The sequence below is a fragment of the Caretta caretta genome, chromosome 14, assembly GCF_965140235.1.
Source record: "Caretta caretta isolate rCarCar2 chromosome 14, rCarCar1.hap1, whole genome shotgun sequence".
Lineage (NCBI taxonomy): Eukaryota > Metazoa > Chordata > Testudines > Cheloniidae > Caretta > Caretta caretta.
In genome coordinates, this window is record NC_134219.1 from 12,637,740 (window position 1) to 12,665,692 (window position 27,953).

At 40.9% G+C, this 27,953-nt stretch overlaps 1 protein-coding gene and 1 long non-coding RNA gene across 6 annotated transcripts in view; one reads left to right on the forward strand and one right to left on the reverse strand.

Annotated features, from left to right (window-relative positions):
- CA10 (carbonic anhydrase 10) overlaps positions 1 to 18,567 on the forward strand; it is a 328,547-nt gene extending 309,980 nt beyond the window's left edge. For all 3 annotated transcript variants that reach the window (XM_048818029.2, XM_048818030.2, XM_048818028.2), the window contains 4 exons: positions 783 to 855; positions 12,359 to 12,513; positions 15,738 to 15,912; positions 17,403 to 18,567. In XM_048818029.2, coding sequence (XP_048673986.1) covers positions 783 to 855; positions 12,359 to 12,513; positions 15,738 to 15,912; positions 17,403 to 17,425 — 426 coding nt within the window. In that variant the 3' untranslated portion in view covers positions 17,426 to 18,567. The remainder of the gene's footprint in view (positions 1 to 782; positions 856 to 12,358; positions 12,514 to 15,737; positions 15,913 to 17,402) is intronic.
- The window catches only part of LOC125621287 (uncharacterized), a 279,878-nt gene that overhangs the window by 126,889 nt on the left and 125,036 nt on the right, over positions 1 to 27,953 (reverse strand). The window lies entirely within an intron of this gene.

Below are 27,953 nucleotides of genomic sequence, written 5' to 3' on the forward strand. Positions count from 1 at the left end.
CTGCATGTGTCACAGCAGCATCCATCCAAATCGCTAAGAAACGTACTGTAACTCAGACAGGACAGGACAGAAGGGAGAATTGATTAGAGTGCCAGGAGGCCAGGTACAGAACCTCAACCAAGCTACATAAATGTGTTGTATAAACAGGACTTTAGAGGGCATGTACTAAGTGACAACAACACTTGTTAGCTCTGCCACTCACAGTGCAATAAAATATCCTAGGATGAATAGCAAAACTAAAATGCTAATAAATGTAATATTCTACATACAACCTTCCACAGTATGCAATTCGCTCAGTCAGACTTCTCTTGCAGCCTGCATAGCCTGGTGTTGGGAATCTCACAGATAACATACAATTCTAAATAAAGATAAAAAGTTACAAGAAATAGAGACAACAGAGAGAGGAGGAGACCTGAAATAGGAGATACAGGAGATGTCACGTGATATGAGAGAATACCAAGTAGAGTGCTAATCACCTATAAATCCACCCAATTCAATTATGCTGTGATCTAGACCCTATTTCACATTTTTATCCATGTGTTTATTTTTCCTTCTATTTTCCATTGAATTTATTTTTAGCTGCAAACTTTCTGACCACTTCTGTTAGAGACATATCCATCTATAGTTCATTATGCCTCTCCCCGCAAAAGTCCTGCAAAGCAATGACATAGCTATCTTTTTTTCCATACTTTTCTCTCTCTCTTTACACACACACACACACTATATTTTCCTGAAAGGTGAGGCTTGTAACAAAGTTTTTGACATTCATTTTTCTCCCTTAGGTGTCTGAATCATCAAATCCATTTCTAAATCGCATGCTAAACAGAGACACCATAACAAGAATAACGTATAAAAGTAAGTTTCTTTTTATTCACCATGACCGTCAGCTGCATGTAGTTAATGTACAAGCATATATTTAGTGAACCACAGGATGTGAGGGACATCTCGTAATGGACAAAAGCTATAAGGTTTGTATTGCCAGTTATCATTTGATAAATTTGGGGACATAACAAAATCAGAAGAACCTAGTAGAGCTATCAGTCCATATAGTATGAATTTGGAAGTTCAAAGCATATGTTGTGTTTGAAAGAGCAATAAATTAAACTAAATTCTACAAATATACTGTTCTTACATGGGGGAAATGCATTTGTGTTAAAAATGAAAGTTACATGCCGAACAGTGTGGATTATATCAAATCAGAACATATTTTAATTCACAAAATATTACCTAGTTCCTAGTTTCATGATCATGTATTTTAACATGCAAGTGGGTATTTCCCATATTATTCAATATTAAGCAATGGTTCCTTTTTATTAATTGCATTTAAAAAGATGCTATGTCTACTGAATTGCTACTGCATATAATGGTAGTAGTATGAAGATGTCATGAAGATAAGTATTGTACATTTGCTGTATGTGGAATGCATTTAAGTGAGAATGTTAGTAATTCCATACCAATGAATGGAAAGCTAAAGCTTAAATGTCAGCTAACAATGAAGGTAACTTTAAGGCAGGAAAAATATAAACGTCTTGATTAAGCAAATTAAATGTCTTCTCTTTGGAAATCCTAGCCCCATTTTGCTTTTAAAAACTAGGAAAGTATGTAGTTCAGTGGTTAGCTAGGGGAGTGGCTATCAGGACTCTTCTGTTCTATTCCCAGTTCCGTGGCCTTGGGCAAGTTACTTAAGGTATCTGTGCCTCAGCTTACCCATCTATAAAACTGAGTTTACCACCATAAACCTCACAAGGGGTTAAGGTTAATTTTAAACCTTAAAGTCTTGCAAACCTCATTTGCTTTGGACTGAGCCTGAAACTCCAAGGCACTCTGAAAGATCCATTAAACCTTGACAAGTTTCATATTCGTAACAAAACTTGCCTGATCTCAGGTTTGTCTGTGAAAGGCTTGGAGAATTTCTTCTAAATAGATATTAATTATATGCATGCTCCCCTATTATGGGACGGATCATGCCCTCCTATGGAAACCCGCTTTTTCCCTCCCCCGCAGTGGTTACAACATTAAGAGGAAAAGATTAATATATTAAGTTTCAGAAAGGGACCATTATGATCATCTAATCCAGTGGTGGGCAACCTGCAGCCCATCAGAGTAATCCGCTGGCGGGCTGCAAGACAGTTTGTTTACATTGACCATCCCCAGGCATGGCCGCCCGCAGCTCCCAGTGGCCACGGTTCACCTTTCCCGGCAAATAGGAGCTGTCCCTGTGGCCCATGCTGCTTCCCGCAGCTCCTATTGGTTGGGAACGGCAAACCGCGGCCACTATGAGCTGTGGGCAACTGCGCCTGTGGATGGTCAATGTAAACAAATTGTCTTGCAGCCCACCAGTGGATTGCCCTGTTGGGCTGCAGGTTGCCCACCACTGATCTAATCTGACCTCCTGCATAGCACAGGCCATAGAATTTCAACCAGTAATTCCTACATCTTAAAATAGCGTATATATTTTAGAATGACATCTAGTCTTGATGTAAAGACTTCAAGTCCTGGAGAATCCACCATATCCCTAGGTAAATTGTTCCAATAGTTAATTACATGCTATTAAAAATGTGCAACTTATTTCTTCTCCCCACACAGGTACTTATGAAAAGGGGAAGAAAAAATTAAAGAGACAAACTTTTCCCTCAGATCTTTCCTTCACTGGGTAGGGTTTTCTCCCCACCCTTAGAGAAGTAGTAGGGGGTTAGGCCAAGTTTGTAGATTGTCTGCTTTCCTTCCCCCAAATATCCTGGCAGACAGCACAGCTTCATGGTAGCTAAAATGCTAGGGTTTCTCTCACCAGCCACTGCCCCTAGAATATTCTGAAGGGATGAATCACAGCACAGTAGTAGTTAAGGCATTAATTTTTCTGAGGATTCCCTGTGGAGCGATAGGGAAGAGATATGTGTTCCCCTTGCTGATTCTCCAAATCCTGAAGTGTGGATTCCTGGCCCAGCACAGTACTCTTCAGGGGCCAGACAGACATCTGGCCTATGCCACAGAGGAAGCTCTTCCTCCTCTATCCCCCCAAACACTCCCCTCTCCCCAAAAATCTATGGGAGGGAAGCTGCTTCTGTCTAGAGTGTAGATACCATGTTCTTTAACCTTTCAGTGATTATTTTTCCTTTTCTCTGAAAACAAACTATGAAATCTGTTCCAATCACACTGAATTTAGGTCATGAGATGAGCCATGAATTTAGGCATTAAGGTGAAAATGCAATATATAGGTAGTTTTAGATATCATAGTCAAATGTTACTGGACCCGTTTTAAAATTTTAATTATGGTTATCATTGACCCGCATAGCTGTTAAAATCAAGCCCTAAATAGATACAGTGCACAATGAGCTGCCGCAGTACACTGAGCTTACTTTCTGCAGTAACAAGTATTGATTAGAAGTGTTTTTAGTGCAAATTGGGAATGTGAAAAAGTCATTGAAAGTAATTCTGCAGTTGCCGTGCTTGACGGATTATAGTGTCATTGCTGAAAAAATGAAATTACTTCATATATTACAAGGATTTCTACACTGCATTTAACAGTTGGGATTTTTTTAACTTGTGCTTTAGGGATCCACAGTGAATACTCGGTATACTCTTAATAAAATGGCCAGTCCCAATTACTTCAGTGAGAGCCTGGCCAGAGTGACAAGTATAGATTGGGTCCAAAGTCAGGCACAGTAAGTAGGGCAGTTCAAGCAATGATTAAAAATGTAGTAAAAGATGTTTAGTCTGTTACATAATAAGCCCAAGGACAAAATGTATCAAAAGGGGAATTTGAAATGTAAGAAAATATTAATGGTTAAAATGGACGTAACTCCCCCCCCCCCCCCCCCTTGGCATTCAAAAGTGGATTTTAAATGCCTGTTTTAGTCTTCTTCCAGTGGCTCAGCACCAAAAATTGGATTTGAGCAGGTTGAAATGACTGTTCTTTTAAATAGACTTAGTCAGGAACTATATGAATATTTCTAAAGAAAAATTGCTTTAATATTCATGTTTAAAGTAGGGCAGCTGAGGGGCTGAAGGTGGTTTACTTTTATTTTAAGACAGCAATATTGGTTTTTAAAACTGAGATATGCCATGCTAGTTTATGCTTTTGCTGGCAGAAGAGCCCACACTTCACTTAATGTTGGATAAAACCAGCACTTTAGCTTTCAAGGAACCTGTGCAGAAATTTGGGCTTCATGTGCTGCACCAGAATTACTGCCAAGAAGCCATCTGAAAGGGAAAAGCTGTTGAATTTTGGGCTTACTTCCTTAAATTTAATGCTTAACACTTAACTGCCTCGCAGGGGAACATATGAATAAGTATCCCAATCTTAGATTCGGCCAAGAGAATTTTTGGCCAAATTTATGGACAGAGTCTCAAATTTCAGAGGCTTCCATTTTTGGATGCCCAACTGTAGACACCAAGGACCTGACTATCAGAAGTGCTGAGCTCTCAAAGCTCCAGGCATAAGCAGTGGGAGCTATGGATGCGCGGCATCTCTGAAAATCAGGTCCTCAGTGTCTAAAGATGGGCATCCAACATTAGAGGCCTCATTTCTCAATCTGGGCAGAAGTAATTTGTCCAAGGCAACAGGTGGAGACACTCAGAGCTAGAATTAAAACTTGGGACCACTTAGTTTCCTATCCTCTTCCTATCCTAATCTCTAGACCGTGCCTTTCTCCTGTTGGATTATTGTTTTTGTACTTGGTTTTATCTCAGCACGGGGAGCTGGACTAGATGACCTCTCAAAGTCCCTTCCAGCCCGACATTTCTAGATTCCATATTATGAACCTGGAAGATCCAATGTGATAGAGTAGTTTTTAAACACTATATTCTCTGTAAAATATCACTATGTATTTGAACCCTAACTATCCAGACTCAAAAGCCCAGTCTTGCTCCCATTGAAGTCAATGGGAGTTTGCCACTGACAGCACTGGGATTAGGTTCTACCATTTTAGCATGTTGCATTTTTAATTTTGTAAAGGAAAGTATATAGCTTAAATAGTTTCTTAGAGAGGGCTAATTTTGTTGTGTGTGGTTCTTGCTATGAAGCAGGGGGGATGAGGAAAATTAACAAATGCAGAGAAAAGAATGAGAATGTCAACATCCGTAAAGAAAATTGTCAGAGTCAAGACCTTTATGTAAATTAATGTGAAAGCTAATGAAATGTAATTTGTGTAGAGAAAAGTTCATGAGTTCAGAAATTGTCCTGAGGCATAAGCAGCTCAAGATAAACAGAATGTGAGTTGCAGATAGGAATGATGCTTAGATTTTATCAAAGTCTGAAAACAGTTATTAAAGAAGGATATTGACAAAGGATGCAGAGAAGCCTCACCCAGAATAACTTTGAACATTATGAAGTATATACCTTCAATAGAAGTCATATATTTTAAAACACATCACATGAAAGGGTGGCAGTCTATTACTACTGAAAAAGCAAGATTTCCGTGACGTCTGTGACAACGTCTACTAGAAAAAAACTTGACTAAGATATGGAAAAATGGGAGTGGTGGGAAGAGAGAGTGGTGGTTCAAGGCTTTTCTCAGGCCACATTCCTAGGGGAGTCTGCATATTTTCAGTACGAGTTTGGACCAAATAAGGACTCAGTTCAATATTTGCTTTTATTGGGCTACAATATTTTCTTCCACCTCTTCATTACCCTTTTCATCCCTTTCTTGGGGCACATTAAGATGGAAAGAGAAACTCTACCTCTTCTGGCACCTTAGAGACTAACCAATTTATTTGAGCATAAGCTTTCGTGAGCTACAGCTCACTTCATCGGATGCATACTGTGGAAACTGCAGAAGACATTATATACACAGAGACCATGAAACAATACCTCCTCCCACCCCACTCTCCTGCTGGTAATAGCTTATCTAAAGTGATCACTCTCCTTACAATGTGTATGATAATCAAGGTGGGCCATTTCCAGCACAAATCCAGGTTTTCTCACCCCCCCCTTTTTTTCCAAAAACTACACACACAAACTCACTCTCCTGCTGGTAATAGCTTATCCAAAGTGACCACTCTCCTTACAATGTGTATGAAAATCAAGGTGGGCCATTTCCAGCACAAATCCAGGTTTTCTCACCCACCCCCCCTCCCCCAAAACACACACACACAAACTCACTCTCCTGCTGGTAATAGCTTATCCAAAGTGACCACTCTCTTCACAATGTGTATGATAATCAAGGTGGGCCATTTCCAGCATAAATCCAAGTTTAACCAGAACGTCTGGGGGGAGGGGTAGGAAAAAACAAGGGGAAATAGGCTACCTTGCATAATGACTTAGCCACTCCCAGTCTCTATTTAAACCTAAATTAATAGGATCCAATTTGCAAATGAATTCCAATTCAGCAGTTTCTCGCTGGAGTCTGGATTTGAAGTTTTTTTGTTGTAAGATAGCGACCTTCATGTCTGTTATTGCGTGACCAAAGAGATTGAAGTGTTCTCCAACTGGTTTATGAATGTTATAATTCTTGACATCTGATTTGTGTCCATTTATTCATACCACACAACAGAACCACTAACCCAGAAACCTATCCTTGCAACAAAGCCCGTTGCCAACTGTGCCCACATATCTATTCAGGGGACACCATCACAGGGCCTAATAATATCAGCCACACTATCAGAGGCTCGTTCACCTGCACATCCACCAATGTGATTTATGCCATCATGTGCCAGCAATGCCCCTCTGCCATGTACATTGGTCAAACTGGACAATCTCTACGTAAAAGAATAAATGGACACAAATCAGATGTCAAGAATTATAACATTCATAAACCAGTCAGAGAACACTTCAATCTCTCTGGTCACGCAATTACAGACATGAAGGTCGCTATCTTACAACAAAAAAACGTCAAATCCAGACTCCAGCGAGAAACTGCTGAATTGGAATTCATTTGCAAATTGGATACTATTAATTTAGGCTTAAATAGAGGCTGGGAGTGGCTAAGTCATTATGCAAGGTAGCCTATTTCCCCTTGTTTTTTCCAATCCCACCCCCCCCAGACATTCTGGTTAAACTTGGATTTATGCTGGAAATGGCCCACCTTGATTATCATACACATTGTAAGGAGAGTGGTCAGTTTGGATGAGCTATTACCAGCAGAAGAGTGAATTTGTGGGGGGGGGGGGGGGGCGTGAGAAGACCTGGATTTGTGCTGGAAATGACCCACCTTGATTATCGTGCACATTGTGGGGAGAGTGGTCGCTTTGGATGGGCTGTTACCAGCAGGAGAGTGACTTTGTGTGTGTAGTTTTTGGAAAAGGAGGGGGGGGTGAGAAAACCTGGATTTGTGCTGGAAATGGCCCACCTTGATTATCATACACATTGTAAAGAGAGTGGTCACTTTGGATGGGCTTTTACCAGCAGGAGAGTGAGTTTGTGTGGGGGGGGGGGGGGTTGGCAGAGGGTGAGAAAACCTGGATTTGTGCTGGAAATGGCCCAACTTGATTATCATACACATTGTAAGGAGAGTGGTCACTTTAGATAAGCTATTACCAGCAGGAGAGTGGGGTGGGAGGAGGTATTGTTTCATGGTCTCTGTGTATATGTCTTCTGCAGTTTCCACAGTATGCATCCGATGAAGTGAGCTGTAGCTCACGAAAGCTTATGCTCAAATAAATTGGTTAGTCTCTAAGGTGCCACAAGTACTCCTTTTCTTTTTGCGAATACAGACTAACACGGCTGTTACTCTGAAATCTACCTCTTCTGTCATTCCCATGAATTGCTATTTAGGGGGGTCTGTAATATGCACTGTTCACTTTCTTGCCATAAACGTGCTCCAGCTGAAAACAGATGTAGTGGACCTGGTTCATCCCAGGCTCCATTGCTCAGTTTCAAGCGGAAAAAATAGACCACAACTTAAACATAATTCAACCAAAGCATCAATGTGGGCAAATAGCTCTCAGATGAACTGAACACTGGACAGCCCCAAAGAATCAGATTATATCTTGCGGGACCCTGAGACTCAAACAAGCTAATATGGGGCCTGATCCAGAGGCCAGTAAAGTCAGTGGGAGTTTTTCCATTGACTTCAATCAGCTTTGCATCAGACTCAAACTCCAAGGTTTTTTTCCCCCTTTGGGCCCCACAACCTGGTAGATAGCTCACTTCTAACCCTGTTTACATGAATTCAGGGTGCCACCCAGGTCAGGCTTCATCTGTGCTGGAGTGTTTAAGCTCTTACTTTCACTCTGTATAGAAACTCCATGTTCCTACCCACCTTTGTGCCTGGTTTTTGATGATCTAAACCCAACCCTCACATGCTCAGTTGGTTACTCCTGCTAATCTCAGCCTTGTGACTTCCACTTAAAGCTCTGTCGTTTATTTCTTGGATGGGATACACAGAGCATTGTTATTTTATAACTGCAGTTCAAATCTGTGGCGTTATTTGTAACTCAAATGGTACTTACTGAGTGCATTACATCACAGTAAGCAAATAGATCTAAGAGTGGGAGAGCGGCACACCAGGAAATATGTTACAAATGATTTAGGGACTAAATGGTGTTTGACTCCTGCATAGGTACACAAGGGAGGCAGAAAGCCCAAGGATCCCCTGTTCCCCATTCAGAGGTATATCACAAAGGGAGTCCTCGCATTCAGGGCATGCGGTGACACTACAGTTACTTCTACCATATGCAAAGGGGGCCAGGTCTAGTCCCTACAATTCTACACCAGAGACGGGAGTAACTGCTGCACTCTCCCCAAGGGTATTGCATCATCAGCCAGGCTCTTCTTGCGTTCCCAGAGGTTCTGCCAGAACCACATGGTTTCTTGGACTTCACACTAGAGTGGGGGTGCACCACAACAGCTCAGTTCAGCCCTTTGTTATATGCCTCAGTCCTGCCCTAGATCATGACGACTGTTGTCTGAGGAGACTGAACAGGGCCACTTATGCAGGTTAAAAATCCACATTAAGAATAATAGGCTAAATTCACCATTGGCATAAAACAGGGGCAATTCCACTGAAACAAGTAGAGTTTCCTGCATTTATACCAGCAATGAAGTTGACTGCATGTCTTCCCCATTTGATACCTTGCTGTATTGCTTCTAGCCTAATTCTCATAGTGCCCACCTATAGCAGAGCAGGTAAAATAAAAACGATGTGACCCAAAAATAAGCCATAAATTACTAATATCCCAGATCTTCACTAATTTCTTAGGTTGGCTCCTGGTAGAGACTTCAGGGCAAATTCTGCTCTCGTTTAAACCGTTGCAAACCCATTGCAGTTAATATGGATGTCAATAAGAGAATTTGGCCCTTGGCGTTTGAAACTATCTATTGTTACTGATTCCATGCCATTTAGAATGAACTACACCAGTCTCCCTGGTTTATAAATAATTAGAAGGATGTTCATGTGGGGGAAAGAGGCGTGTAATGACTCCTACAAAACAATCATGAGCAAGAAAGAATGCATTCCATGCTCACTAATTCCAGCAAAATTATTGCTACACTGCTAAATATTTTTACTAATAGGGCTTAGTGTATTCAGTCCTCTTTAGCTGTTAAAATTTAACACCAGTCTAGCTCACTAATGCAACAGCAATGGTTTAGCACTTTCATCTGGAACATTTTTTGGCTTGGAAACACATTCAGAATCCCAGGCCTTAGGCCAATGGAGGCTGAACATGTTAACAAAGGTGATAGACTCAGTCACCTAGGTGAGAGTAATAGTGTGTTCCACTCTATTAGTAGACCCCACAATGGATATATATAACTGCATTCAGATTGACTGCAAGTACAAAAAGGGGTGGGACTTCAGATTTCTCACAGCCAAGAAAGTACACTGTGGAGACATCTTTCCTGAAATAAAGAAGATTAAGTCTGAACAGATTTTAAATAGATATCAGGCCTGATCTTGTGTAACCCACTGGTGAATGTGTCCAGTCTCTACCCAATCACTGGTGTTTATGAATTATATAGTCCCAGCTAGGGAGACTTCACTGTTTAGTTCATACTGTAGCAACTCATGCATTTAGCTCCCTAAATCCCCAGTGTGTTGGTCAAGATAGCAGCCATCACATTTGCATTCCCTGGGCACTCCAACTATCTACTGCCTGAGACAGGAGTTTGTGATGCAAAAGGGTCTTTTTTCCCCCCTCACACACAACATAGAACAGGTATTTTGCCTGAGTAAGCCTTATCCTTTAGCAGCAATCTCTCAAATGGAGATGAAATATCACATTTTTTAAGTGCTTGCCTGCTTCCTTGATCATTGCAACTTTTCTGCTTTCTTTTTGGAAGGTAGGAGAGGGAAATAGAGGAGGAAGGAGTGGAGGTTCTTTGTTAATTGTGCAATACCATGAATGTTGATCAAGGACATTTTATGTAAAAATTGTTGTAAATGAGGATATTGAAACAATAGGTACAGATTTTATTATACTAGTGACACAAAGTAGAGCATAAATAAAGTAAGTTGATATACTTCACGAGTGACACCTGGAGAAATGTGGCTTATATGACACCCACATACTGCAACTGAATCAAAGACTCAAGTCATTTACTTCTATTGAATCTTCACATGCTTGACCACACTTTCATGACTATTTCTGCTGCTGTCAAAGAAAAGAGTGTAACAGGTGAAATGAAGTAACTGCCTGACTTGTCAGCTGTTTAAGATGAAGCTGTCTACACCGAACACTTTGGCTAATAAAAGCTAAAATTTAGCATGAATTTCATAACTTTCTTAAAAGTGAACACAAAAATATATTTACAATTTCAAGAACTCTTTCCCTCCCCTTTTTCTTTTTTCAATAGCTTGTCTAAAAGATGTATTGATTGTAAATTAATTGCTCATTAACATGCTGTTTTTAATTCTAGTTAAGTTTACAATAAATGTTGTATGGGAAACTTCATATAAACTCAGTGGAAAGTCATGACCATTCTGATATAGATTAGAAGTGATAGACTAAGACCTCAGTCTAAAGCACATGATCACAAATCTTGCCCTGGTCTACACTGGGGGCGGGAGGGTTGATCTAAGTTATGTAACTTCAGCTACATGAATAACGTAGCTGAAGTTGACATACTTAGACCTACAGTGAGTCAACTGCTGCCGTTTCCCCGTCGACTCTGCCTGCGCCTCTTGCGGCGGTGGAGTCCAGGAGTCAACGGGAGAGTGCTCAGGGGTCAATTTATCGCGTCTAGACTAGACGCAATAAATTGATCCCCACTGAATCAATCGCTGATCCGGTGGGTAGTGTAGACATACCCTTATCATTTGGTTTCCACTGCATTTGCTTTCATACCTCCCCATTAATGTCAATGTGAGTTCCTTTCATTTACTGAAAGGAGAAGAAATGTACTTAATCTGCAGCATGGCAGCACACCTTCCTTGCCCACATAGTATTTGCTTTACTCATGAACCATACCAAACACACTACATGCAACTGAAAGCAGCCTCTGAGATTTCACCATTACTTCATCTTACCGGCCCAGCTTCCTCAGTGATGCATCATATTGGTAGAGGAGACAGCTGACAAGTTTAAATGTAAAGTACCCCAGCATAACAACTAGTAAGGAACTGTTGAAGTCTGAAATGCTGCAGAGAATCCTGGAAAATCAGAGTTACAGCTTTGAAAGACTTGCAGAAAGCACTGTAGGGTCAGTGTTATGTAACAGCAATAAATACATACAACATAGCAGGGGCTGAGCAGGTTTGAGGACTCCTAAAAGTTATATCCATTTCTAATCATATGCTATCACATGTCCACACTCTGCAGTCATTTACAAAGGGACACCTCATTAATACCACAGAGGATATGAAAAAAGTGGGAAGGCCAGTAAGTTTCTTTACAGCATATTGTCTCACCTCTGACTTGAGCATTCTGAGTTTATACTGCATCCACTCCCAGTGTGCTCATTAAAGGACAGCAGGCTTCACTGAGCAGCTTTATCATCATACATTAACCTTAACAAGGCAGAACAATCTTTTCTCTCAAACAAAGGTAATTAAGCTTTAATGCTCTTGGTGTTCCCATGGTTTTGTTGAGCAAAAATTGTTCATCTCTCCAAAAATATGGAGAGTCGGCATTCTCCAAAGGCTGCTGCATCCAAATCAATAAATACAACTTCAACCAGCTTTAAACCCAAATACCTAAAACAGGGCCAAATTCTCACTGCAAATGCTTGTGCTAAACTCCCACTGAAGTCAACAGAAGCTGTGAGCAAGCACCTAAGGGCAAAGTTACTATATTAAAATCATAATATCTGTTTATGTCCATGTGTTGAACAATCAATTTGTACAGAGCACAAGGTATATTTGTTTGACTTTCTAGTTCAGTAAAACTAAGGTTGAGATTCTAGAGTAAAAGGCATGTGCAACAAAGTTTGTCGTGTGAAAATATTGCTTGATCTAGATCATTTTTCCCCTTTATTCTCTAGATGATGCATACTTACTACAGGGACTTAATATTGAGGAACTTTATCCCGAGACCTCTAGTTTCATTACATATGATGGGTCCATGACCATTCCACCCTGCTATGAAACAGCAAGTTGGATAATAATGAACAAACCTGTCTACATAACAAGGATGCAGGTAAACTAAAATGAACATAATGGACCTAGTAAATGTCATCAGAAGAATACATATTTTAAATGTATATTTTTGTAGCATCATATTTGAAATTACGTTTCTCTCTTTGGTTTAGTGCGATACTGTATCTTAAACTATGTTTGTTTTGTAATTTCTGCACAAGGGGGTGCTAGAATAACTAAAAAATGCGCAAGTGCAGAAACATAATTGGGACCCTCCCACACTAGGTCAGAAAAGACTAAGAACATTAGAAGAGTGAGGCTTGTGGTCTGATGAGGGATTGTGGCAGCCAGTTTATGTAGTAGGACTTGAGCTAGGACAAAGAGCCTTTGGGGAAGGCTCCAGTCTACATTTTCTGGCACAGAAAAAGGTGGCCGGATTGATGCCAGCACGTGTGTCAAAAATATGGAAGATAGGCCTTTGGTTCCAGAGTGACATATTGAGGGCTACTGTTAGGTAGCAGCAGCATAGAGCAAGCAGTAGGAGCTAGATTCATTCCATTATGTAGGCCAGCTGGGGACCACATTGGTGGAAAATCTTGGCAGCACAGTTCAGTTGCTTTCAACCCCCACTGAGCGCGCCACAAACAGCAGATCTTCAAGTGTGGGTGCCTGGGAAATGGGGGGTCAAAGGGTGGCACCCTCTGGCAGCAGGCCACAGCACCATCAGTGCACCTGCGTCACTTTCCTTTCTCAGGGTAACCGGAGAGCTCCACTTCAGGCTCCCTTGCTTAAATAATATCCCTCCTTGGGACTGGTTTGTTACCAAAGCATAGTTCCAATAGTCTGTAACAGAAGTCCCAAAACATAGTCCATATCATCCCCAGTCCACATTGTCCTTAAAACCCCATTCTTCTTAGCAGGAAAACCATCACCGCCACCCCCAGCCTCTCCGCTTGGAGTGCATCCTCATCATATTCTGGTGTCTTCCACCAAACCTAGGCTCCTTGTTGGTCCCCTTCTGTCCCTTTGCCAGGACAGCCACCCCAGCCTTTTCAACTCGAGTGCAACCCCTCTCTTCCCAGCGGGAACCCCCACAGCCTCTCTGCTGGGAGGTCATCCTGGCCAGAGGAGCATCCCTCACTTCCCCAGCCCTCTCACTGATCCCCTGGGCCCAGCTCTCTGGTGACGTAAGTGGTTAAGCACTTATGTTGCACCCCTGCCTTCAGACCTCTCTGGCTTAGGAGACAGCAGGCACCTCCCTCTGCTCCCTCCGCTCCCTCCTCCTCACTTTTGCCTTCCAGCCCCGGCTCTCTGGCTTGGAGAGGTCAGCTGGCGAACCCCATTTGCTGCTCTCCTGCCTTCACTCTCTCCCCCCCACTGCAGGAAACACCTTCTGGGTCTGGCAGCTCTCACTTGTGCCTTTTCCTGACTCTCACTCAGACAGCTCTGATTCACTGGGTCTCCCTCTATCAGATTCTGCCTGGTCCTTTCTATCCCCCAGGTACTGCCCTGCCCTCTTAATTGGCCAAATGGGAGCCTATTTTGGCAGAGCACTGAACCTATTTAATTTACTGGGGCCAACCACCGTGTGACAGGTGGCAATGTCAGCCAGGGGATTCACTGATTCACCTCATCCCCAGTGTATCCTCCATTAGTGAGAATCCTGAGAGCCCTAAGCAGATCTTAAAGCTGTTTTCTCACCTGGTAGAATCCTCAAGAACTATTAGAAACACAGACTGTCCTCCCCCAGAGTACAGCAGCTCCAGCTAACACAGCAGAAGTTATCTAGTCCAAGGAATGAAATAAAGGATGAGAAATTAGGGCTCAGAAGTCACATTGGGGTTTCAAATCGTGTCATCTTTGCCAATAAGATGCTACCGAAAGCATGCAATGTATTTTAACTGCATTGTATTAATTCTGTCCAACTGTGCATGGGTTTGGGGAATACAATTTGTTGTTTCATTCTAAATGGGTAGAGTAATTTAGGGGAGGCAGTTGAGAGAAAATGGGTACATATCATACATACTAAACTTCCCAATGAACGTGCATATTTTCTACAATAAATATTTTTGTTACGTTATTACAACAATAATGAAAATTGTTTAGTAGAAAATGAAGATCAGAATGTTTCTATAGCGTACACTGGTACTCAAAGGACATCATCTCATGGTAGCTGCTGCTTGTCAGGCTTTACTGGTTAGATGCATACTACAATATTAATACTACAAATTGATTTACTGACTAATTATACAGTATACTCAGACTAGAGAACTGATGCAAGGCGGAAGATTTCCCTTGAAGTCATTAGCACTTCTACAACATGCAAAACACACCTACCAGTGTAGTTCTCTACAAAACTCTCCAAGCTCATTAGATTCCCCCACTTTCCCACAACTCTAACTAATGAGGTAGCCACCAGGAGGAAATGGTAATGAATAAATGCCCTTTAACCTTTAGATTGCCACTTCAAAAGTCATCGTTAGATGGATAGCTGTTTGGTCTTTTGCAGTCCAGCTGCTAGTGGACATTTGCCCACCCAACAAATACCACCTTCAAAATTGGCAACTTTGTTAGTAGTCATGATAGGTAAAGACTGTCCCATAAAGGAGTCCCAGGTCAAGGCCAAACCTCATTAGGAGGGCAATGTAGGGAAGATTGCACTGGTGTTGACCAAGGTAGATCTTTCAGTGAATAGAGAAGATTTCACTCTCCAAGACTGTCAAGTCCCATGCCTTCCAGAAGCACTAACTTCTTTAAAAATACAGATATGGTGCCAATCAGGCTCTGCATTCAGATTTGTGTGGCATAACCAGTACTTGGGCACTTTCACCCAAAGCTGTCTTCTCAATAGCAAGCCAGAGTAGTTACCATAACACCTTTGAGCAATTTTCTCTCATCATTCACCAAATTCCCTTTCTCTGCATCTGCTGCCACTATCTAGTACTATGGATTCCATTTACTTCCTGGTCAGCCAAAGCTCCCTCGTGCCATTTCCATTTATTCTGCACAAAACTGGAGGCTCTCTTTACAATGGGGCTTAGAGAAACAGGATCATGACCACAAAGGAAATGGTTTTGTCTTTACTTAAGGTATCCCAGTTGCCTATGGGTCTAAAAATATGTTTAGTATAGACTGAATCTCTGTCAACCCACCCCAAATTCCAAATCACAAAAATATTGTTAGTATGCTTTGCATATGATGATTAATCTAAATAGTCTTCAATATTGTTTACTTAACTTAGAATGAAGAATAATACTATAGGACCTTGTTTTGTGTTTTGTACAGATGCATTCTTTACGACTGCTAAGCCAGAATCAGCCATCACAGATATTTCTGAGCATGAGTGACAACTTCAGACCAGTCCAGCCTCTCAACAATCGATGTATCCGAACTAATATCAATTTTAGTTTACAGGGTAAAGATTGTCCAAACAACAGAGCACAGAAACTACAGTATAGAGGTAGGTTTTACATGAGGCACTCTCCAAAACAAAAAGAAAAGGCGGACTTGTGGCACCTCAGAGACTAACAAATTTATTTGAGCATAAGCTTTCGTGAGCTACAGCTCACTTCATCGGATGCACAAAAGCTTATGCTCAAATAAATGGGTTAGTCTCTAAGGTGCCACAAGTACTCCTTTTCTTTTTGCGAATACAGACTAACACGGCTGCTACTCTGAAACCTCTCCAGAACAATAATCTCTACACCTATGTAGAGCTCCTTTCCTCGGAGGATCCTTGTTTGATTTACATAATGTTGTTTTAGTAGCGGTGTACAATGGGACATATCAAAGTGAATCAATATATAAATAGGGGGGATAGGATCTGAATATAAGTGTCAGATTTCAGCTATCAAGTTTAGAATATCTGAAATCTGAGAAGTTTTACAATGATACACAGCATCATAACACCTCACTCCAGTTTATGACAATAGGATAATTTGTAGCTGTAGGTTGTTTTTCTTGAAAAAGAGGTATGGCACGTGCAAATGAGAATCAAAACATAATTGTGCAGATTCTGATCTCAAGTGGAGTAAAATAATAGGCCATGTGACAATTGAAGGAAATGTTATAAGGAAATAAAATGTACTTCTGCTCTGAAAGGTGACTTCATAAAATTAGTAATGTACGGTTCCACACTGATTATCTCTTAGGTATTTCCAGAACACATCATCTCACTTTATAATTATGATTTTTCCAGTTGCAAACTGACGATCTAGCTGAGTTCGCTTTAGTTTTCACAACATCAACAACAGACGTTGTGCAATTGGAACTCAGTTTACAATTTCTGTTGATGCTGTTACCTCCAGAATAGCATCCAACTCCCTCTCCCAGGGCTGTGTTGGCTCCACGGAGATCATGGGTATAAACATTGGTAGAAATGGGATAGTATTGAAAGTGAGCAGATATGATAGACTTAAGCAGCTCAATTGAGCAGTCAGGTGCCATTGTGCAGTTGAATCACACTAAATAATTTGATAAAAACACTATGTGAAAAATATCAGGAAGGATGATAGTAGAAGTGGTCTGAAATGGGAAATTCAGGTTTCAGAAAGGAATGATTTCTCGAATATTCCAAATTTTTCAGTTTTCAGTTCATATTCCTCCCCTTCCCGTTTTTCTCTTTTCCACTGAAAAATGAGTGAAGGGGGTGAGGAAGGGGTAGAAAGGAAAAAAAATTCTGAAAAAAGGCAAAAACATGACTAAATATTTCATTTTCCAATTTAAAAAATTATAATAATTTCCTATTGAAAAAGATATTTTTCATTTAAAATTTTTTGACCAGCTCTAGTGTAGTGGTAAGACTAAGAGCCACATTCTCAATTCATAATTTTGAAATTACTCAACAACTATTTTCTATAAAATACAAACATTGAAGGCACTTAATTTTAAAAATCAGCAATTTTATATTTGGTGTTTTGTAAAGTATAACTGTTATTACTTTTCTTTCAGTAAATGAATGGCTCCTCAAGTAATTAAGACAAACAGGAAGAACCCCTCACCTCAGTGGAATGCTACTACTGTGAATTGACATAATCTAGAATGCACCCAATCTCATTCACTCTTTGGATTCATGACAGTATGTGCAAACGTGCTGCAAGAAAAAAGCTGCCAAGATGGAAACGTAACTAAAAATTCATTCATATGATTGATCGTAATAAAAAAAAGAAAGAGACAATAACTACAGTAAATGTGATTACAATTTTGATACAGTTTTCCTGAACTAATTTAGCTTCACAAAGAAAGACTTTTCAGCCTTTGTACATATGAAATTCTTTCTTTCCTCCCCTTCAAAAAAAAAAAAAAAAATAAGAAAAAGGTGGCTCCGTACAGCATCAAAGTGGAGTTGTGTTCTGTGTGCCAAGTAATCCTTGGAAAGCTCTCATTCTATCCCTATCATTAACGGATACTGACAAGACAGAACAAGAAGATTGTAGAGGAAACTTATTTCTCGGTTATGATCCTTCTGTTTATTTAATTAAAAAAGGACAGACATTGAGAGATAAGTAGTGTAAATATATCACAGCAGAATATAAAAGAAATTGAAATATATCCCCCTTTGTCACATATCTGTAGTAGGATTTGCCAAAATCAGAAATGATCCATTTTCTGTTTCTTGTTTTACAAAGGTCATACATTGTGTTTGGTTACTGTTAACAACTCAATAAATGTGTTTAACAAATTAATTTAGTACACTCGCTTTGGTTTATTTTTCCTTTCTGAAATGATAAGCCTCTAGCACTTGAGGCAGCTTTACTTTTCTTTTTTACTTTATTTGTTTGCAGCCAGTTTAACTGAGTTAATGGCAATTAGGAATGTATTTAACAAAGCTAGTGTAACTTTAATTCCATTTTATGGTTCATCATTAAGAAGAATTAGGCTCCAGAAGCGGAAGGCAACTGAAAAATGGGTTAGTTTAAAATTACCATTTCCCGGTTTGAGTCCATTATTGAGACATACAAATTCAACCTTGTAAATTGCTGGAAGGGATATATTTTCTTTACAGATGTAGCAGGAGCTGACCAAGTTAAAGCTAATGCCTTTTTTCTTGTTTATAATGGTCATTCACCGTGTTTGGTTACTGTCAAGAACTCAATAAATGTGTTTAACAAGTTCACGTGTGCATATTTTTGATGTTCTTGTATATTACCAATCTTAAAGTTGTCTAATCAGTTGGGTCCCAACTAACCAGGAATCATCCCGCTCTCAGTGATCTACCATGACAGCTGTCAAGTATCAGGGGGTAGCCTTGTTAGTCTGTGTCCAGAAAAAAAACAAGGAGTCCGGTGGCACCTTAAAGACTCACAGATTTATTTAGTCTTTAAGGTGCCAACGGACTCCTTGTTGTTGTCATGACAGCTGTGATCATAATCGGGATGTTGCATCTGATCGAGCCAAAGGTGAAACTATCAGGGGCCAAGTATTCTTAGTGGCTGAACCTGGGGTGTGGAATTCCCTGTCACCAAATATCAGGGTGAGCCCAATTTTGCAGTGTGGGCACAGTGTAGAGCCTCTCTTCACACAGACCTCCCCTCAGTGACAGCAGGGGCAGAACAGCCAGCAGCATTTCTCCTGGAGACAAACAAGCAAGAAAAAAAGGCTGCTTTAAGAAAGTATCGTACATGGTTGAATGGTGAGAATGGAACTGATGTAATTGTTCATAGTGTGCACGGCCCCCAGCTGGTGAAAAGTGCATTATGAATCCTAGAATATCAGAGTTGGAAGGGACCTCAGGAGGTCATCTTGTCCAACCCTCTGGTCAAAGCAGGATCAATCCTCAGTTTTTGCCCCAGATCCCTAAATGGCCCCCTCAAGGATTGAACTCACAACCCTCGGTTTAGCAGGCCAATGCTCAAACCACTGAGCTATCCCTCCCACCACAAATACATAGGCTAGATACACATTATTGCTTAGCTACACTCAATTATATGGCGGTCAACATTATTTTCTTAGCTGTAGATTTGTGTGTATGTTCTTATCCTAAATTGAAAATATACACTACAGTGTCAAAGTTTGTGAGTACTGAAACCAGATAAAAATGTGACACCTGGACTCAGTGCGACCAATCATCATCACTTCTGCAACCCCACTGACTCTAAACGTGAGAAATTAATCCTGAGGCGGAAAAGGGCGATGCCAATTGCAAGTGGCATTGGACAGAGAGCTACACACACCGCTGCATGGGGCACGGAGTGGCAGTTTGCCATCATTCCATAGGGTCACCTGTTGTACTGACAGCAGCAGGTTGTAACTTACATCTGTGAAATAGCTGGCAGCTGTTCATCGGGGTTTGTCTGGTGACAGAAGGTAGGAAAGATAAGCCAAGTCTCCATTCTGAAACTTTTAATAAGTAATAAAACCTTTTGGGTATTTCACCAAAAGCTAGCTGAGGGGATTTTAGAAAGAAGGAATGACATGATAGAAAATGCTGGTCCCAGTGAGGATTCATGCTGTGGATTAAGTGAAGCTGGTATATAGAAGCCTTGCAAATAGAGAAATGCAGTAATCACACAGGGATATCCCACATGCATTTGTCAACATTTCCAAATCCATTTTGCAAACTAATGGACTCCATCTCAGCAAGATTTTTTTTTAAATGATAGAAATATTGGAGATAAGTCCAAACTACAGCACATGATCATTTGGGTACGTTCATATCTGGATTCACAAATCAGAGCAGCCCCTTATCATGGGCCAAATCGAAACTCTGAACTCCAATACCCACAAACATTGGGAACATACAGATCATGATTCCAGTTTTGCAGCTTCTCTCTCCAAAATCAAACAGAGCTGAGCATAGATACAGAATGTCATTCCAGAGGCATAACCTGGCATAAAGTGGAACCCCCAACATCTATGGCCAATCAACAAGACCTGTAGATAGCAGTGCATTCTCAGGCCACAGTGATAAGAGACTGAAAGTGCTACATGAAAAACTGAAATGGCAAAGTGCTAAGCCAAAGGTCTGAGTTATATAAAAAAACCATCCTACACAGATCAGATGCAGACTTGCTGATAGAACCCACAGGGGAATGCTGAGAGAAGCAGGAATGCAACTTGGGTTGGGTTGGGAATCGTAACCATACTTTTTTTGTATGATACCACTACAGGGCAGAGTTAAGGTTGTTTAAATGTCTTAACTTTGCATTTCTTACCTTACCCTTACAATAAATCCAAACATGGTAAGGTAACTGTCATTCCGGCTTTCCTACGTTTATTTTGGTTGATTTGGGAATAATTACAACACCCCAATAATTTAGTTTTACCCATAAATAACCGATCCACTCTTTTACTTCCATCTTAATGTAGTTTTTATGGACATAGATATAAGGGCCAACGGAGACATTCAGCCTTGGATGCAGGTCCAGATTCCAAAGTGAACCAGTGTTAAAACCCGGTTTAGACATGAGGTTTTGACTCAGGCCCATCTCTATAATAAATTCAGAGTTAAGCAGCTGGTAAAGCTGAGCAAATAAATAAATAAATTGCCGTTTGTGACATATCAAACTTTTATAAATTTTAAATGCAAGAAAACTACAGAAAAAGTAAGAGCCCAACATTTAGTACAGGGAAAAGGGAGAGCAGAGAACTATATGGAAAGATTAGCAGAATAAGGATGAACTCTGGGAATTTTACATCACATTTGGTTGTACAGTGTTTGCGTCGTCATTAACAGGAGAGAGGAAAGTAATGGGAAAGATATTTAAAACTGAAGTGATATTTCCAAAGCCTAGAGAATGGAGGGGAATCAGAATCCATATGGAAATTTGCTAGTATTGATGTCTAAAGCTGGATTTAAAAATCAAAAGGCCTTAAGGAAGAAAATGAGATGGTACCATTTATGTCTCAGGTCTAAGCAAGATTTTCCTCAAGATTTCTTCATGCAGTTGGTCCATTAGAAAAGGGGAAAGATATGTCCCCCTCGCCCTTTGGCACAAATAGTTTAGATAGGTGGCTTTAAAAATCAAACTCCCCATGCTCCAAAGGCTCTTGGATAACAGACCAAATTACCCTGGAGAAATAAGCAATTGCAAACTACACATCAGAAAGAGGTGGTCCTAGGCATTTTCATAACCTGGACATCTCTACTGTATAGTCCTAGATATTAGGTCAACGTGAGAAGTTATTGGGGAAATGGCATATTAATTATTAACATAGTTGAAAAAACCTGTTTTGAGGATATACAAAGAGGGAATGAGAAAGACAGAGACAGAAGCACAGTGGAAAAGAAATGTTTGCAATACACTAGAAAATGTGATAGGAACAAAGAGAAAGCAAAGCTCTCCCTTTCCCTCTCTCCCTTATTTCCGTTTTAATGACACAATAATACAGCAGCAAGGGAAGTTGATTTCAGGTCTTGATTCTTTTCAGGCATAATTTGAAATTTGACAGTAACGAAGAACAACAACATTTGATGCCGAAGTTTTGCCAGACGGATGGCCCCGTTCATTAAACATTTATGCTCTACGCCTGTGTTCCATGTACTGAAGACAAAGCCACAGAAATGAAATTTCATCCAAGCACCGTCCATGCTCTTCTGATAAAGACGTTCAGCTGAAATGCTTGAATTAAAAACTAAAGCACTGACATTCCGTCAACTGATTTACAAATGAACATTTCAACAGGGGTGGGTAGACAGGCAGTTCTGTGAATTCCTCTCTTTAAAGAGTGCAAAATACAATCTCTCTCACGGGTACCTTTACCAAAGGGTAAAGCAGAGTCTGAATTCTGTGGGCAAGGATTTAAAATCATTCAAATAGCAAGCTACCAGCAGAATCTTGTAATTGGCATTCAACATTGTTATGCTTTTGCACTACATTTCGCACAAGGCTCATCTGCACAGACCAGTGCCTGGGGCTTCAAGTCTGAAAGAAAACCAAGTCTCCCACGATCAGACTCTGCTTAGCCCGAGGAAACATGCCATCAAATAAAGCTAAGATAGATGGATAGGCTATTACGATACCCCATGTCACCAGACTAAAAACCAGCAAAACAACATGGGCCAGTGAGATTCAGATCTCATGCTGCTGTAAATCTGGAATAACTTGTCTGACTTCAGTGGAGTTACACTAGTCAATGAAACTAAGATTAGAATCTGAATCCACATCCTGAAGAAAATCATGGTGTCCCTGCTAGCTACCAACGTGAAAAAGGCAGTGATACCCCCCATGAAGACAACTCACAAAGGACCCACACTCTCCTTATCTCCTGCACTAAAACTTTAAGACCAAACCCTAACATGAAAATGAAAGACCTGAAAACTTTCTGAAAGTAACAAACTGAGCCCCTTAACACTGCAGTACCTCTCTGTGAGCAAAGAGAAACTTTTTGTCATGCTAAGAATTTCACCCTCAACATCTTTCCTCTTTTGTCTGGTGCCCTCATGCTCTGCCATGGCACCTGAGGCGGCTACTCTAAGCCCAACAGGCACAGCACAGAGGAGCTAAGTGAGGGCCAAACAAGTCGGGGGAAGATAGGCTGAATTTGAACAACTTCACTGAGGGGCACTCCCAAATGAGTCATCAATTAGAAGATGAGATGGAAGAATCCGGGCAGCTAGGAGCACAAGTGGGAGTTGGTGGCCCACATAATGAGCAGTGGGTACTGGGAGCATGTTGAAAGGAAAAGGGAGGGACCAGAAGAGTGGGGAAAATGTAGGGACCTGGAGAAGAAAGAGAGTTTAAAATAATTCAAGTAAGGAGGAACAGAGCACTGGGTAGAAGGGAAGAGAGAAGGACAGAATAACCTGAATTGAGAGGTTTGATAAGACAGAACAGAGAAATCAAAAATACTGAAAAGATGAAAAAGATGTACTGAAATATATATTATAAAGAAAAAATGTGAAGGGAAAGAATGGGAAGAAGAAAGAGGAAGAATAAAAAACAGCAGATGTAGTAGTTATTCTTGTAGTGTTTAGCTGTTTCACAAAGTTTGTTTCCAGAATATTGCAAATACTACAGAAATGAGTGATTTTATGTATCCTCATATTTTAAGGCCCAATTAGACTGATGCACAAGTTTTTCCCTGCAATTGTTCGTGAGTGCAGTTCTTTGTGACATGAAGTTGTAGTTCACATTCTACACACACACACACACACACACACACACCCTACCTCTATCTACATCGAGAGGTACAAGCGTTCTCCAAAACACTGAACGTGACTATGTAGCTGGAAGTGGCTCAGGAGACCTTGGGCCAAATTCAGGTCTGGGGTTAATATATTCAACAGCACTCAAGTCAATGGTGTTGCAACCCCTTCTAACAAGTTTGAACTTGGCCCTTAGTTGTGGCTGGGAAGTAGGCATGGAATCTAGTATCCCTTGGAAGATACTAGAACAAATTATTAAACAATCAGCTTGTTAGCACCTGGAGGATAACAAGGTTATAAGGAATAACCAGCATTGATTTGTCAAGAACAAATCATACCAAACCAACTTAATTTCATTCTTTGATAGAGTTACTGGCCTAATGGATTGGGGGGAAGCAGTATATGTGATGTATCTTGATTTTAGCAAGACTTTTCATACAGTCCCATATGACATTTTCATAAGCAAACTAGGGAAATGTGATTTAGATGAAATTACTATAAGGTAGGTGCACAGCTGACTGAAGGATTATACTGAAAAGCAGTTATCAGTGGTTCGCTACCAAACTGGAAGGGCATATCTAGTGGGGTCCTGCAGAGGTCAGCCCTGCATATGGTACTACTCAATATTTTCATTAATGACTTTAATAATGGAGTGGAGAGTATGTCTATAAAATTTGCAGATGATACCAGGCTGGGAGGAGTTGTAAGCACCTTGGAGGACAGGATGAGAATTCAAAGTAACTTTGACAAATTAGAGAATTGTTCTGAAATCAACAATATGAAATATAATAAAGACAAGGGCAAAGTACTTAATTAGGAAGGAAAAATCAAATGCACAACTACAAAATGGGGAATAACTGACTAGGTGGTCCTACTGCTGAAAAGAATCTGGGGGTTATAGCAAATCAGAAATTGAATGTGAGTCAACAATGCGATGCAGTTGCAAAAAAGGCTAATATCATTCTGGGGTGTATTAACAGAAATATTATATGTAAAACATGGGAGATAATTGTCCTGCCCTGCTTGGCACTGGTGAAGCCTCAGCTGGAGTACTGTGTCCAATTCTGGCACTACATTTTAGGAAAAAGTCCAGAGAAGAGTGACAAAAGTGATAAAAAGATTTAGAAAACCTGATTTACAAGGGAAGATTAAAAAAATCTGGGCATATGTTTAGTCTTGAGAAAAGACAGAGGGGGGCAGTCTTCAATCTGTTAAGGGCTGTTATAAAGAGGATCAATTGTTCTTCATGTCCACTGAAAGTAGGCCAAGAAGTAATGGGCTTAATCTGAAGCAAGGGGAGATTTAGGTTAGATATTAAGAAAAACTTTCTAACTATAAAGGTGGTTAAGCTCAGAAACAGGCTTCCAAGGGAGGCTGTGGAATCCCCATCATGGGAGGGTTTGGGGTTTTGTGTTTTTTTTTAAACAAGTTGGACAAACACCTATCAGGGATGTTATAGTTACAGTTGGTCCTGCCTCAGCACAGGGGGCTGAACTTGACGATCTGTTGAGGTCCCTTTAAGCCCTACAGTTCTATAATTCCATATTTTACTTCCTTTATTTTTTTGAATTTAGTTTTTAATATGTCAGATGAAAAATACCGAAGTGCATTTTTAGAACAGCATAGAACCTGACAAATTACACCTCCTTGGGCCATCTTGGAAGAATCTGTTTAGTGGAAATTATATTAAAGTAATTCATGTGATGTAAACCTTAAGTGTTCTACCATGACAAAGGGCTTAAGAAGTAGGGTGCGTATTCAGTAAAACTTGCTTTGAGTTTCCATGGGTTGAAACTTGCACAGAGCCCTCAGAAAACTTCTCAGGGCTTTTTCACATTAGTTTTTGTTTTCTTTTAACAGAAGTAAGCCCGGGGTGAAAGTAAGGTGTTATGGGCCAGTACAGCGTACCGGCAAAAAGTGGCCACCTGTACCGGCCTGTACCACTGACTTTAAAGCGCTGCCGTGACAAGACCCTGCTTAAAGCACTGCCATGGCAACGCTTTAACATCCATGCCCCTTTCCACCCCACCCGGGCCACCAACGGGGGGGAGGGGAAGGAGCAGCTACCCTGGAGCCACCGATTTAAAAGGGCCTGGGGCTCCAGCCGCTGCGGTGCTGGAGCCTCAGGTCCTTTAAATCACCACTGGAGCCCCAGATGGCGCGAGCGGGCTGGCTGGGGGACGCTGACCCCCCCCAGCCCCATCCCTTCCACCCAAGGCTGTCTCCCCCATACTGGTAAGAGAGAAATTTTACTTTCACCCCTGAGTAAGTCTGAAATTATTACAAAATATAGCACAGGATTAATGTTCTTTGCAAGCAGTTTCATAAATATTGTAAAATGACTGTCACAGCTCAGGGCAACAGAACTTGTGGTCCCTCAAAGGCACCCACTCGAGGCTCCCAGCTGTTCTGTCACATGTTGTCAAGGTTCCTCCCCCACTCTGAACTCTAGGGTACAGATGTGGGGACCTGCATGAAAAACCTCCTAAGCTTATCTTTACCAGCTTAGGTCCAAACTTCCCCAAGGTACAAAATATTCCACCCGTCGTCCTTGGATTGGCCGCTACCACCACCAAACTAATACTGGTTACTGGGGAAGAGCTGTTTGGACGCGTCTTTCCCCCCAAAATACTTCCCAAAACCTTGCACCCCACTTCCTGGACAAGGTTTGGTAAAAAGCCTCACCAATTTGCCTAGGTGACTACAGACCCAGACCCTTGGATCTTAAGAACAATGAACAATCCTCCCAACACTTGCACCCCCTCTTTCCTGGGAAATGTTGGATAAAAAGCCTCACCAATTTGCATAGGTGACCACAGACCCAAATCCTTGGATCTGAGAACAATGAAAAAGCATTCAGTTTTCTTACAAGAAGACTTTTAATAAAAATAGAAGTAAATAGAAATAAAGAAATCCCCCCTGTAAAATCAGGATGGTAGATATCTTACAGGGTAATTAGATTCAAAACATAGAGAACCCCTCTAGGCAGAACCTTAAGTTACAAAAAAGATACACAGACAGAAATAGTTATTCTATTCAGAACAATTCTTTTCTCAGCCATTTAAAGAAATCATAATCTAACACATACCTAGCTAGATTACTTACTAAAAATTCTAAGACTCCATTCCTGGTCTATCCCCGGTAAAGACCAGCATATAGACAGACACACAGACCCTTTGTTCCTCTCCCTCCTCCCAGCTTTTGAAAGTATCTTGTCTCCTCATTGGTCATTTTGGTCAGGTGCCAGCGAGGTACCTTTAGCTTCTTAACCCTTTACAGGTGAGAGGAGCTTTCCCCTGGCCAGGAGGGATTTCAAAGGGGTTTACCCTTCCCTTTATATTTATGACACATGTCATGGTAGCGACTTGTTTGTGTCTCTCTCTCCTGACCATGGTTTTTCCAGGCTGCACAGTTCCCTGCCTATGCTGTGATCTCTCCAGTAAGCCAGACTGCCTAAACAGGCCAGGATCTGAGCTTTGCTTTCTCTCCAGAGATTAATTGCCAACAGTTACACGGTATCACACAGCTCTTCCTAAGCAAGCACATTCTTAAGGTGAAATCAGTAAACAGAAAACATATTTTTTAAAAATAAAAAGAACCCACATGCATGCTAATAAGCTTACCAGAGATCACTCCCAACTCCAACAAGTATTATGGTCAGAGTCGGTCCTTCAAACCTAACCAATGGGTTTTTCTGTGGTAACAAGTTCATAACAGCTTTAGCTCATAACTAGCACACTCATGAATAGGTTAACTTTCCCTTTTTGCAGCTTGGGCTTTAATTTTGAGACTCTGGGAACAGGGAATCAGCAGATAATGATCCTCTCCTCGGAGAGTAGCTACAAAAGGCTTGGTTTTTGCATAAGTGTTTGTGCTGGGGGGAGGGGGGACTGCATTCACCTTCCCTTAGATATATTAATAAACCTTTAGTTTTCAGTTTACTAAAGGACTGGCTACCAGCGTGAGTTTTGGATAATATCTGAAGTATATTTTGACCTGGGGTGTGTGTCTGGTGCTTTGGAACCAGAAGAACCGAATGTGTGTGATTCTTGGTTTTAATAATCACTTATCACAGAATTCTGGTTTGTCTGGGTGGTGCATGAGGGGCTAGAGTGCCTGAAGAAGACTGTCTGTGGCCTCATAATAACTAGTATAGTGTTTTGGAAGCACACATTTGTTATTGGCTTGGTGAAATCTTACGATAGAACATACCACCAGTTTGGGGTACATGCCCTGTTTTATGGCAGTCTGACCTACGATTGGCATTTTTAGCTGTGTCCCATACTAGGCAGTGTGACATCTGGATGGAAAAAGAGCGGGGCTAGAGGAAGCTGTCTGGGTAGATAGTGAATGAGCATGGAGTTACCTGTACTGTTCACTTATCTATTGAGTAGTCCCAGACATCTAATATTAAG